Below are 14,157 nucleotides of genomic sequence, written 5' to 3'. Positions count from 1 at the left end.
GAAAGACATGTTGAAAGTCGCCGATTAAAGTAAAAATATTAACTAATCACAAAACATAAGATTTTATAGAACTTCGATCAAAAACACGGTGCCTATGAAACGCCATGAGATTAAATTAGGCTGATAAGAAAAAGAAAAAAAATGTTTTCAAATAATTTGTTTATAGGAGTACAACTCCGCTCACACCAAATTTTGTTTGCCCATCCTCAAAATAAAGTCGATATAATTCATAAGCTCAAAGGAAGTCGTTTTTCTGATTAAAGTTCAAAATTAGACTTGTAATAACACTTTTCAATGGGGATTTATGAAACACTACTTTTTAGCCTCTTGAGGAAGGCCTTGAGAATTGCGGCCTTAGCTAGTGTGCTAAACTTGAAATCCTTTGTTCGTAGGGACATGGGTTCGAGTCCTCTTGTCGCTGGTTATTTGGTTCGGAATGGGGGTCAGTGGAATGACTCTGTTGGAGAAATATGGGAAGGTAAACAGGAAGTGTGTGCGAAAGTACAGGATGGTTGCCCCCTCCCCCCCCATTGCATTTACTGGCTGAAGGGCAATGAAATGAAGATCAGCACTGCTGGTAGGGATTGTAAGATCCAATGCCGTATTTTTTTTTTTACCTTTTACCTTGAGACTGGTTCCTTCAATTAGAAATGGAATACTTCTAGTTCATAGCAAAAACCCACCTCCCTTTGGTTTCTGTTCATTGGTGTCCTTAGATAGATGTAGGCCTTTTAAACATACAATCACTACTGTATTCCATTTTTCTTATGTGAAATGGGGATGTTATATGTTTCAAAGTCAATAGCATCTCCTAATTTACTTTTGCATGATTTAGTCAGACTTTGATTTATTTGATTATTTTGATTAGTTATTTATTCAGACAAAGAGAAGAAATGTGTTGGTCCTAGACAACTTTCGTTTTGCCCTTTCCTTATTTCCTTTACCCTCACTATCATTGGAATCCTTAAATAGTAGTGGGTAACTAAGTAAATAAAATTGAATATATTCCATTTGTCTTCTGTTAAATAAGTAAGTATTATTTTTTAATATCATCCTAGGGATTAGCGCTGCATAGTGTATGCTGACGCAAACGTATCTGATATCGAATTATACTGCTGAAGATACACGATACTTTCAACAACAATAAAACTATTTCTTACGCTGATGTAAATCTCAAAGATTGCCCCGTTACAGACTAGCCGGAATGTTGAAAATAGAAGTAGTATAATGTCAGTCTTGACGAACATCTGGCTCAAACCTCTGATGAACAGTTTTGTTACAAGTCGACTTAAGCAACCATCAGACTCTTAGCGTTGTGTTCTGTCATGACGAATAGGGAAAGGTTCTCCATAAACAAGAAAAAGTAGGCTATTTTGAGTTTTGGGGAGATACTCAAAAAGCTAGGAAAATGTCTTATAGATATTTTTTGTTTAAGACCAAGGATTCTTGAACGGGGCAGCTGTGATCCTTGAGGATGAGACTGGTACTGGGGGTATGTGCCCGACCTCTTGATAGACATTCGATAGTTATGATAGAAAGTAAAATGAGCAAGGTTGATTTTTATTTAGACAGTCAAATGAATAGGGTTTGGGACAGTATTTGGAAATCTGCTGAGGGGCCTGGACCTTAGTCATAAAATATTAAGAACCTCTTATGCTGAATTAAAGCCGGAGGGTTTTCTTGAAGAAACCAAAGCATTATGCATCCCTTACCTTTAAGAATAAAGATTGCGTCTGAAAAAAAAAAACTGCTAAAAAATGCACTTTTTAATGGTTTACTAAGGCCCATGTTTGTCAATGTTGGTATCGTATTTCCCAAATTTTTCTAAATACTTTCAGTTTCTGAACAAAGCAATGGAACTGAACTCTTGACACAAACGATCTCCAAGATTGACAGGTGTCCTTGTAAAATGTTCTGTTTTCATTTCCATCCATTATTCCTGTATCAAAAAGGGAATGTCCTTCTCTTCTGTTAGCGCAACTACTCTTAAAAATGGGATAAAGAATTATTTGATTTTCTCTGACACTAATGTTTATACTCATGGTTTATGCATAAGAACAAAACTAAACAAAAAGCTGACAACCCCTTCAATGATATAGCTATCCTGTCATAATGCTGATCAATTAGCGATGGAAGCTCTAGCATGAATGGTAGGTCCATTAGGATATTCTGGCGGGTTTCATTACTCTTGTTTGTTTTTCTTTAATCATGAGTGTTAATCTGCCTCGATCATCCTGTCCAAAAAATTCCAACCGTCTCGTTCTGACAAGTATGAATGGCTCGGCATGGACACATGATTTTATTATACCTTTCCGCGCCCTAAAACTAGGGACTACTCACTAATCTACTCTGTACATTTCAAAAGTAAAGATACAGAACTGGAAGCCTGGTTGAAAGAACAAAAGAGATTTAGAGAAAGACTTGTATGTGCGAGAGAGGAAGGGGCTTTGGTTTTCATACAATTCGACTAGTTTTGTTTTTTCAAGTTTTCTTCCCCCAGCTCAAATCAATTCTTGTGTACGGTCTTATTGGATTTTCAAGAGGAGGGATACTTATGTATTATAGCGACCCCACTCAAGAAGTTTAATCTGATCTGTCCACGTAAAACCGGTTTGTTTTTCTGCGTTCGGTGACAATTAGCTTAGGTACAGTGAAGTAAACTACTCTATAGGTATATTTTAATTAAATATTTAATTGATAGAGTTGGTAATTTGGTTAAGTTAGGTATTAAATATGACGCGTTCTGGGCGACCTGCTTTCCATGATTCTTTGTTGTAGTTTCCATAATTTTGTTACTAAAACATTATATTTTCGTCATATTTAGGTATATCTCATTAGGATTAGCCTAATTTCACTTCTTGAGTGGGGTTGCTATAATACACAAGTACCGAGGAGGTATCAGAGTAACCAGAAGGAGGGCCGAATTATTGAAGTTCGGTGTACTCCTATAACAGACAGTACTTGACCCATTTGCTTAAGTTAAAAGCCAGACCATGTCATGAAAATATTCTATTATGATCGTGGTACTGGACAATCATTCATCTTTCATTGATTAAAGTTGTAATTACAAATGTATGCGAGAAATAAAACCTTACCGAAAACTTGGTGGAGATATTTCTTACGTCCATAATTCATGCGTCTAAATGTTGTCCTTTAACTAACTGTAAATGATTGAGAAGTTTAAGGATAGGTAAGAACGCGTTAACAAGAATGATGAAGCTTCTGTTTCTTATACATCAATTATATTTGATTATAGTTAAACCCAAACAAAATGGTTGTTCAGTGACAGCACCCCAAAAGTAGTAATTTGGAAAAAATTTGAAATGTGTGTGTGCCCAGATGCTTGGGCCTAGATCCCAGGGCCCCCTATGCCAGGATAAATTTGCGTTCGCATACTATGCTCCTTATCATGGGCGCAATATATTCCCCTGTTTTAGGAGAGTGTTTGTACTTTTATAGAAATAGTTATCTAATTATGTAGATCCTACGTAATTGAGCAAATTTCTTTTCTAATTCAATGCATTGCATTATGTTACTAATATTATTATTGCATTTTTTGTTGAATGTAAACTATTATCTGTAGCTTCTTCGTTTGTATTTACATTCTAAACCTCTGTTGACCTTCAATATGTGCCCTTTCAACAAAATACCCTATTGTTTATACGGGTGCAATATATTCTTCTTTTTACTAATATAGAAATAATTATCTAATTTTATGGATCCTACCCAATTGAACCAATTTTTTCTACTTTAATGTATTGCATAAGGTTATTGGTATTATTATTACAATTTTGTTGAATTCAAACAACTATCTATAGCTTCTTTGGTTATATTTACATTCAAAATCTCTGTTATACCTTCAATATGTGCCCTTTCGATAATGTGCCCTGTTGTTCGCAAATAAAGACATCGTATATGGATCTTCTAAACATGTTGGGTAGCTAGACATTTGGCTTCCTATGATAAATATTTTGTAGATTGGACGCGTGTCCCGGCGGGTGCCGTGTTACGGAAATCCGACAAGAAATTCCATACATTTAACACGTGAAGGCCATTTGTTTCCGCTCTCGGGTCGAGAATCTTTCTGATTAAGAAAATGCATATGTGACATAATCAAGATAGCGATATCTCCTAGAACAAGTAGCAGTGTACAAGTAGCAGTGTCTGTCGGGTGATAAACACTAGGTCCTATCGAGAGGGGGAGGTTCCGGTTTTGTCTCCCCAAAAATTTTGTCTGACTCGTAAAAACGTAACGAAAATGCATATAAACTAATTGGTAATGTTCTTTTAAATCTTAATTTTGTAAGCCCCCTCCTCCGAGGAAAAATCCTGGATACGTGGAAAAAAAAATTGTGGTCGCTCTGAAGGATGAGGCCAATGGAGATAAAAGGGTCATATTCTAAACGAACTTTCTTATGTTCTTTTCAGTGGTATAAATTAAATTCAAGTATTCCCAGTGAATCCATCTCCATTTTCCTTGACAAAAAAAGGAGAGGAAATGCCAGGTTCCTATGCTATAGCTCCATAAGGTAATCCTCTTATGTCATTTTGAATTGTAACAAGACCTAATGAATAAGAGGCATACGCCACTTAGTGGCGTATACCCCTTTTCTTGTACCGATACGAGATAGGACAGTTCTGACTGCACTGCTCGATTCCTGGTGCTGAGTTTACCCACGACACATACATAATTTGTTTTTGACCAAAATGGCACATGATGCCCTTTTAATTATCACAGCCTAGTTATAAACCGGTACATTATTCAGCGTTTCAGTTAAAATGCGGCCACACAATCCATAAATGTTCTTGATAAACGAACGTGGACACAATATGACGCAGATTCTCTCAGTGCATACATATTTTCTGTCTCCTTACCTATTATGATGTAAACTGTACAGCAATTTCTATCCTGCCGGTAACTATTTTATTATTTCCCACTAATCTTGGTAATTACCAGCTCTACGGGTGGTTAGCCTTATACGAGACGAGACTTACCCAGAAACAACATTTTTTGCAAGATAATGAACTGGCAGTGACTTTATAACTTCAATAATAACTTCAGCCGAGGTAGTGAGAACCCACGACTGCGTTAGGACTAGGTACCTTGCAGCGGTTAACAATCTCTAGAAATAGTATTCAGTTTAAAATAATTAAACAGCCAAAAAGAAATGTGAGTAAGCTGTGCATTCTGAATTTTAAGCAGCCCAATTACGAATTAAAGCAAAGGTTTTCTTGGCTAGTTTCAACTTTTATGCCAAATAAGGGTATCACGAGAGTTTTGCTAAAAATTCCTGTTTCGGCCTTGCTATATGCCGTCATGTATTATGCCCCATCAGGAGGTTAATAATATATGGTAGTCAACATTAACCGCTCTATCGGGTGGTATGAAAGTAAAAAAAAAAAAACACTTTAATTTATACTAAAAGGTTAATTTACTAGGGTCATATTTGAGCTTGCACTTCAAATAGCAAATGAAATGAGCAAAGTACATCGGCTATTCTAGATATTTCCTACTTAACTAAGTCTAGCGAGCAGTTACCTTTTAAAACCTGTATTAAAGTTCCTCACCAAACTTAAGAAAAATTTATCTCTTTTCACTTCTCATCAAGGGAGTATCTAAGGTTTTTGTGCGGAAGGGGGGATACAAAGAAATTTATTTAAAAGCGCACTAAAAAGTTGTTTACATGCATTTTTGTTACGTTTTAATGAGTCGGGCAAAAAATTTCAGGGGGAGGGGGCTCAAAACCGTTAACTCCCCCTGGATACGTTTTTGTTTGTCACCCCTTTTTAGGGTTGAAAATTTTTCTGTGATTAGGAGATGCCATTTCAGAATCGAATTTTTTATACTAAGCATTTTCTAGATTTGAAACCGCTTAATTCGTTCTTTAGGTAATCTGTTTGAAATTTTCTTTTCCTTTTTCCGTTTTCTTTTAGGTTTTAAGACTGTCTAGGAATTGGATCCAAAAGGATATTTTTCCTGCTTTTAAAGTGTACTAAAAAGTCATAAATAATGGCTTGTTGACGCAAATCTTGGCTGAACGAAAAATGAATAAATAAGCCTTAGAAGACGAAGTCGCCAACCAATAATACAGATCCTAATGCACCTTTTCGTGTTGTTGATTTACAATCACCTGCCTTTTGCTTCTTGAATCAGAGCTCCCTTTCCTAAAATTTCTAATGTAAACACATGGTAAGTTGGGGCTATGAGAGTAACTTGTCTTTTCACAGTACCTCAAGAAAGGAAAAGATTATTAATTTGTATTTGTAAACAATACAATTTTCAGTTTAAAAAGCTATCAGTAGGCGATTAACCTGCAACTAAGCAGGATTGTTGCAGTCATTAGCGCTTTCAGTTAAGCACTGTAAAATATTAGCGTTAAGGATGGAGGGTTAAGGAGGAACAGCCCATCTCATTTGGGAGAAACTTCTGTTCGTTTAAAGTTTTAATGTAGTTCTGCCCTTGGATGGATAATAGACTATATATCAACAAGTGAGATGACATCATTTTCATACAACTCTGAAAAAGGGTTATGCCAGCTTTGCCTCTCACTCAAACTATCTGTCTTGGCTTTACTCCAATTACCCATGACTCTCAAGTCTCATCACTGCCACCAAGTTGATTTTGATCCACTTTCATTTGAGAAGAAACTTAACTCTTTTAAAATTTAATTGCAACCAAAGTTGGGTTCGTTTCTAGTTATTACAAAAGAGTACACCCTTTCTCGTCTCATGGCTAGGGAATCGAGTTGAGGCTTCTTGTGTTTGTGTCAAGTTCAAAGTATTTTCTCTCCAGCATTCGCAAAAGAGTTTGTGTTAAAGTTTTTTTTTTTTTTTTTTTTTTGCGTTTTGTCCAACAGATTCTTCGGCTAGTTTGAGTGAAATGAGGTTTTAATTTCTGCAAACCATTCGAGTTTGCTACTTTTGCATATTGTGTAGAGGTAGAATTCGTAAAGCATGATTGTTGGGGTCATGAAATATGAAGTTCATGTTCGGTTCTGCTGCCAGCTGTGAAGATGCTGCCACCTTTGCGAAATTATTCTACACGCAGTGTATATTTGCACTTTCGATTAAAATTGAATTATGTACGTTTTATCACAGTTGTTTTGGTATATTTAGAATTTGTGCTTGTTTTAAAAGCATTTCATATCATAAGTAAAAATTTTGGATGATTTACTTGCAAATTATCATCGGATTTGATTGGAACCAGGCATTACTAAAGCTAAACAATCTCTATTAAGCTTTCACAGAACATCAAAATACCATAAACAAGTTTTAACCCTTCCAAAGCAAGCGCTAATTTCAAATAAGTGATGTGAACCCTGGAATCCCGTAAAGATAAAATAAACAAAGGTGTGTTTGCAATAACGAATAATTGCAATAACTTCGTCAAAGTATTCGAAGCAATATGTAATAACTTTTTATAAAGTGTGAACTCCTTCTTTATCCAAGCTACCGACTGACATTCTTCTAAAGAATAAAGTAATTTGAACTTTCATTTTAACCATTAAGCAAAACGTTTTATGTAGACGGTTACTATCTATGCATTTGTTTTGATCGCACAATGTGGCGCCGCGAAACATAAAAACATTTAATGCTACATGCTTTCCGAATTTATATTTAGATATGTTACGTATGGGGGTACCGGAATTATGTTAAATTCAACACAACAAGCCTTAGTTTTGTTTAAAAAAAAACAAAAAAAAAAACAAAGAAAACTTTGGCACATGATAGCTTGATAACTTTACGGTTTTTAATAGAAAATTTTTTATTGATAGAAAAACAGGCACAGTGAGTCAAAAGGCGTTTTGTGAAATTTTTTTGTAATACTTTGAGCTAAAGTCAATTCCCACAAACTAAATAAGCTATACAAGTTGGTACAATCAGGTTTCTCCTATATTGTTTGTTTCTTAAGATATATGTATATATAAGTTTCACCTGTGAGCTTAAAACATGAAATATTCTCTTTTCTCAATCAGAGAAACCCTTGGGGATTGGAGCTTTTGATATTAACGTCTGTTTTGTCATATTGTATATCACAGGCTCGGCCCTTTATATTGGTCGAAAAATAGGACACTAAAAAAAAATCATAAAAACGGAACATGTTTTCCTACTAGTGAATAAATGCTGTTGCTTTCTGGTTTTTGAATTTATATGATTTTAATGTACCTTCACCTGTTAGAAATTTTATTTGCCGGCTTTTACATCGAAAAATGAATCGTTGTTCCAAGAAGTTAAAAGAAACTTAAATGAGAATGACAAGGCACCAAGGTTGTTGACAGCAGCGAAGACAATTGGAAAGCGGACAACATTCCGGGATGCTCAGTTTCCCTGGAAGCGAGAAAAAACAGTAATATGAATAAAAAAGGACGGAATGATTTGAAGTCTATGTCCTTAATACTCCCTCGAAACTAGAATTAATGTAATGAAACTAAAGGCTCAAGTACACAAGACTAGTTTACTAACTACAAATTGTCTTTTTCACAATCAGCTGGTAAACTAGTTAAGCTTACTCGATGCACTCGCTCCGTTAGCTGCATGTCAAAAGTCAAAACGCTCTGGAAAAAGTTGAATTGTCGGCGGCTTTAAACGCGACTTTTGTGGAGCTAGCCTGAAACTCACCACAGGGCTCACATTGGCTTTTCCACAGGCTGCTACTAGAAACTGAGCTTCGGGGATAGCAGTCCTAACCGCAGATGTCAACTGGTGGTTTCAACATGTCAGCTAGATGGCCTCTGAAAAAGTGGAAAATCTTGCCTGTACTCGATCTGACGTACTCGCCGACTTGCCTCCTTTCTACAAGCCGGTTTGTTAGCTTGTAAACTCGCCCCCGTTTACGGAAAGATTAAGCAGTTAAACTTTAAGAGGTTATTTTAATTTGTTTTGGGATGCTGTCATTTTGTGTCAGTCGCTTACTATAAAACTTAAGACAGATAAGACTTTAAAGGCAAGGGTTGGGGTACAATCGTTCTATACTTTTTTGGGAATGAGGCTGAAGATAGCCTCTTATCTTCCCTATTTGAATTTGTTATAATTTCTTGTACTTTTTATGTAGATTATAATTTTATAACTTAAATTTTCTAGTCGTCGTGTTTGCCCAACGCTCCAATATTTTCAACAAATGTATCTATATAATTTATATAAATTATATATTTATATAAATTATTCAATTTATTATTGCAACGTACATAAAATAACAACTAATTCGTAAAATATATTTTTTTTCATTTTTTCTTTAATGTGGTAAGGTCTAAAACACAGTATTTCTAAAATGTTTTTTCTTCTTTATAGGTATAGTGATTCGAGTTCAAATTGGTTACAACGTCAACAAACTAAATTGAGGGAAAGGCGAGAATACGAGAAGCGACTTGACCGAAATACGAAAGACAGCAAGCTCATCCATGAACTGAGAGCTGCGCAGGTATAAATCTATTCCTTTTAACGTAAATATTAAAACTAAGTTATCAAACTGAAGTTAAGAAAAAAAAATATGCTCAAAACTTTCACAAATCATCAAAGGTAGAAACAGAATACCTACATCAATTTTCTATCTGTTGTAACAGATTAAGGGGTTTATTGAAAACACAGAAGACGCGTGAAATTAGCATTTGGACTTTGAAACTTGTATGTTCAATACCAAGACAGGACGTCCCTCTCTTTAAAAAAAAATAAAATGTGTAGATCATTCCTATTTACTACAGGCTTACTGGTTATTGAAGACATTGAGCTCATCCCTTAACTAAAGCAGTGCAGACATTATATTGTCCCTATAGATATACAGGAGCACCGGCAACTGCACAAAAATTCGTGTTCTTCATTGGTGTGTCATTGACATTGAAAAAATGTTTAATTTATTCAAAACATCAGTGGCGGTTGTTGTGGCAGTGAGGGGAGTAACTGAATCAGAAGGTGATTAGCTGCATTAGCTGAGGTGATCATGATCATGATCAACGATCATGCTATCATGTTTCTTTGAGGTAACAAATAAACTAAAAAAATCGTCACCGTAGTTCAACCACCACGTTTCACGTTTCAACCACAACCTTAAAGTATTTACTTGTGAATTTAAAATACCGAGTAAGAATGGTTGACTTCTCATTAGACCTCGTTCCTGGCTTTAGTGAAGATAATGGAGAGTGGGGCATCTAGACAATAACATATCTACCCCGAGAGGCTCAAAAACATATTTGAAGTGCTGCTAATTTTCTAAATTAAAAAAAAAAAACTTTGATGAATTGACAGATTCTATCAACCTTCAATCTCTAGTTTTTGTACGGTTGGATTGATTATGGGACTGCCCAGTTTATTAACGGGGAGGGGCAAGTTTGAAAGAAAAAACTCAAGAAAAGGTGAAGACTTCGAAAAATATCGGGGAATATTAGTTAAACGATAGATTAAATTGATGTTTTGTGGAACAGACCGGGTGAAATATGCACTTTTCTGAGGAGTGATCAACTCTATTATTGGAAAAGGGCACTATGTCTTTTAATATCCGTTCAAATGGGTCCCTTCTGATATTTTACGGTCACTGGTTTGAAGGAACATCACCAGGAAAATACCAAATAAACGCGTATTCGTGATAAGTCCTTTTCGAAAAAAAATACATGTTTTTGCAGATAAGAATTTAAAACTTCCTGTAAAAGGTACACTCTGACATGCTGAATCTGATGGTGTAATTATTATTACTGTAACTCCCATTTTTGGGGCCATTTTTCCCTTTTTTTCTAAAACTAGCCAAATCCTGCTTTTGATGGCCGCTTTCAAACTCAATGAATTTTACATATTTGAGAGCATCATAAAAAGCTGATTTTTCGTAAATATATTTTGAAATAAACTTTTACCATGAAGATTAATCGAAGTAATAATAGCTGTTCCTGAATCAGCTTTAAATGACATTATAGATTTTCTTAACCGCCTATTTCTTGGTTCTCACGGTCGTATATCTTCTAACGTTCTAACCACACATTTCTCTTTTCATCATTTTCATTTTTATTTGTTTTGATCCTCTTTATCACATGTATTGTAACCGCAGATTTTTGTTTGTTCTTCACTTTCATTTTTGAATCAAATATTTTTCAATTTTGTTTTTGAATCGTTCTAATTGTCGGTTTCGCTAATATTTTACCTACATATCTCTTGGACCTTTATTTTCACTTATCATTGCTTCAGACATTTTTCAATCCCTTTTGCCTTAGTTGCTTAGATGGATCGTGTCACTTTTGATGGTCTAGGTTGTCCATTTTGATCTTACGGTTTTTTCCTCTTCTGTTCTTTTTTGTACTCATTTTGTGCTAACGTTGATTTACGTTTGTGTCCCCTAGATATTACGAAACTGATGAAAATTCCTTTTGGAATTTAGATCACCGAATAGGGGCTCATGAATTTACATATTTGTAAATTTTTGTTCTGCAAATGCAAAAAAGTTTTAAAATCTATTTTCCTTGTCTCTTCACTTTCAGTCAACATGATTGCTAAACTATTTAGTCTATTCTGATTTATTGTTGATATCACGTACTTCTTTTTATTGGTTTTACCCTGGAAAAGGATCTCTCTCCAGCAGCAACACTTACTGGAACTGTTAAGAATATTTATAATTAAAAAAATCAACTGTTCATTTTGATGGCAGCGTGGGGCCCTTTCAAACGCCGGGTCGGATTGGGCCCAATCGCTCCAATCGCCCTTTTTCTGGCCTTGTTTAAATGTCTTTAGTTTGTAGATCTTCTGAAAATTTAACATACTGACAATGGAAGGCGGACGAATTTTCTTTGCGCTGATGAGGAATAGACGTACACACTCGGAAGCAAGGGATGTGCACAAACGACGCACAACCAATGTAAAATGCATCCTGCAACCATGACTGTAACCACGATGCCTTATAATGCATTCAGTTTGTGATTCAGGACAGCGGCGGTTCTGGCCTTCCTGCAACGGGGGCAAATCTTGATTAGCCTCTTCCCTCCTGTCTTCCAAAAATTTTGTGGCCGAATTTTAACAAAATTTTGATTTATTAACAAAATTTATATTTATCAACAACATTTTCCATTTATTTAAATCTGACTTTTCTGACTTTAACCTCCGCAACATTATTAATTATTTCGTATTAATAGTCCCGTATTCACTATCACGTTAGGGATTGTGATGAAGATACGGGAAAACCGAAAATTTGGATTCAATTTGCTTTCATTTACCACCAACTGCGCCCTCTATTTAATATATTTTTTTAATTACGAAATAATCACAACCATTAGATTGTTTATTTGAAATTTAGCGCCCTAAAATTTCTTCATCCGGGGCAAGTGATCCCTCTTCCCCTGCCCCTAAAATTGCTTCTGATTTAGGAGTGATTGTAACATTAAGTGGAAACAATAACTTATTTAAAATGAGTAGCCAACATCAAACAGCTGTTATAGTTACCAATCTTGCTATTTCAAACATATCAAACATATTTGAGTTTGACATTAAGTCATGCCAACATGTCCAAGACGCGAGGCCACTGATGGCATTTAGTCTAGGGCTATCGATTTAGTAAACCGTACTCCATTGACGATTTGTCCGAGAGTAAAAAAGGAGAATGAATTTGGTAGCCGCGATGCCAAAATCAAACAGTTCGTGGTAACGAACTGTAGTAAGGAGCGATCCGGCTCAATAGTAACCAAAACTCTAAAAAATTGAATTTTGATATCAATAGCTACATCAAAAGAATCGCATTTTAATGCTGATTTTAAATATATAAGTTTTATCTAGTTTAGTCTTACCCATCAAAAGTTACGAGCCTGAGAAAATTTGCCTTATTTAGGAAAATAGGGGGAAACACCCCCTAAAAGTCGTAGGATCTTAACGAAAATGACACCATCAGATTCAGCGTATCAGAGAACCCTACTATAGAAGTTTCAAGCTCCTATCTACAAAAATGTGGAATTTTGTATTTTTTGCCAGAAGACAAATCACGGGTGCGTGTTTATTTTTTTTTTTTTTTTTTTTTTTTTTTTTATTTTTTTTTTTTTTTTCTTTTCTTTTCCCCAGGGGTCATCGTATCGACCAAGTGGTCCTAGAATGTCGCAAGAGGGCTCATTCTAACGGAAATGAAAAGTTCTAGTGCCCTTTTTAAGTGACCAAAAAAATTGGAGGGCACCTAGGCCCCCTCCCACGCTCATTTTTTCTCCAAAGTCAACAGATCAAAATTTTGAGATAGCCATTTTGTTCCGCATAGTCAAAAACCATAATAACTATGTCTTTGGGAATGACCTACTCCCCCAAAATCCCTGGGGGTGGGGCTGCAACTTACAAACTTCGACCAGTGTTTACATATAATAATGGTTATTGGGAAATGTACAGTCGGTTTCAGGGGATTTTTTTTTGGTTTTGGTGGTGGGTTTGAGGGGAGGGGGCTATGTGGGAGGATCTTTCCATGGAGAAATGTGTCATGGGGGAACAGAAATTCAATGAAAAGGGCGCAGGATTTTCTAAAATTACTATAAAAAAACAATGAAAAAGTAAACATGGAAAAAATTTTTTTCAATTGAAAGTAAAGAGTAGCATTGAAACTTAAAACGAACAGAGATTATTACGCATGTGAGGGGTTCTAGAAATACTTTAGCATAAAGAGCGAGGTATTTAGGAAGAGATAAATACCTCGCTCTTTATGCTATAGTATTTTTAGTAATTTCAACTATTCATTCTACGGCCTTTCTGATTCAGGGGTCATTCTTAAAGAATTGGGACAAAACTTGCGATTTAGTGTAAAGAACGAGGTATTAACGAGGGTACAAACCCTCTCATATACATAATAAAAATTAAAGAATATTAAAGTTTGTTACGTAAGATAATTCTTAAGTTACGTATATTTTTTACTAATAGAAAAATTCGTTAAAAATAAAAATTTATAGTTGCCTTTTTATGTAACCGAAAAATTGCATGGCAACTAGGCCTCCTTTCCCATCCCTTATTTCTCAAAATCGTCTGATCAAAACTAAGAGAAAGCCATTTAGCCAAAAAAGGAATTAATATGCAAATTTCATTTTAATAATTTATGTGTGGAGAGCCAAAATCAAACATGCATTAATTCAAAAACGTTCAGAAATTACATAAAAAAAAACTAGTTTTTTTAACTGAAAGTAAGGAGCGACATTAAAACTTAAAACGAACAGAAATTACTCCGTA

The 14,157-nt window shown here is 35.3% G+C and overlaps 1 protein-coding gene across 14 annotated transcripts in view; it reads left to right on the top strand.

The window, feature by feature from the left end:
• Positions 1–14,157, top strand: part of LOC136034587 (tensin-1-like) — a 297,146-nt gene that overhangs the window by 220,390 nt on the left and 62,599 nt on the right. For all 14 annotated transcript variants that reach the window (XM_065715843.1, XM_065715841.1, XM_065715842.1 and 11 more), the window contains one exon: positions 9,289–9,418. In XM_065715843.1, coding sequence (XP_065571915.1) covers positions 9,289–9,418 — 130 coding nt within the window. The remainder of the gene's footprint in view (positions 1–9,288; positions 9,419–14,157) is intronic.

Source organism: Artemia franciscana, chromosome 13 (genome assembly GCF_032884065.1).
Source record: "Artemia franciscana chromosome 13, ASM3288406v1, whole genome shotgun sequence".
NCBI classification, from domain to species: domain Eukaryota; kingdom Metazoa; phylum Arthropoda; class Branchiopoda; order Anostraca; family Artemiidae; genus Artemia; species Artemia franciscana.
The sequence above is the reverse complement of the archived record's forward strand: the minus strand, read 5'-3'. Positions and strand labels throughout refer to the sequence as shown.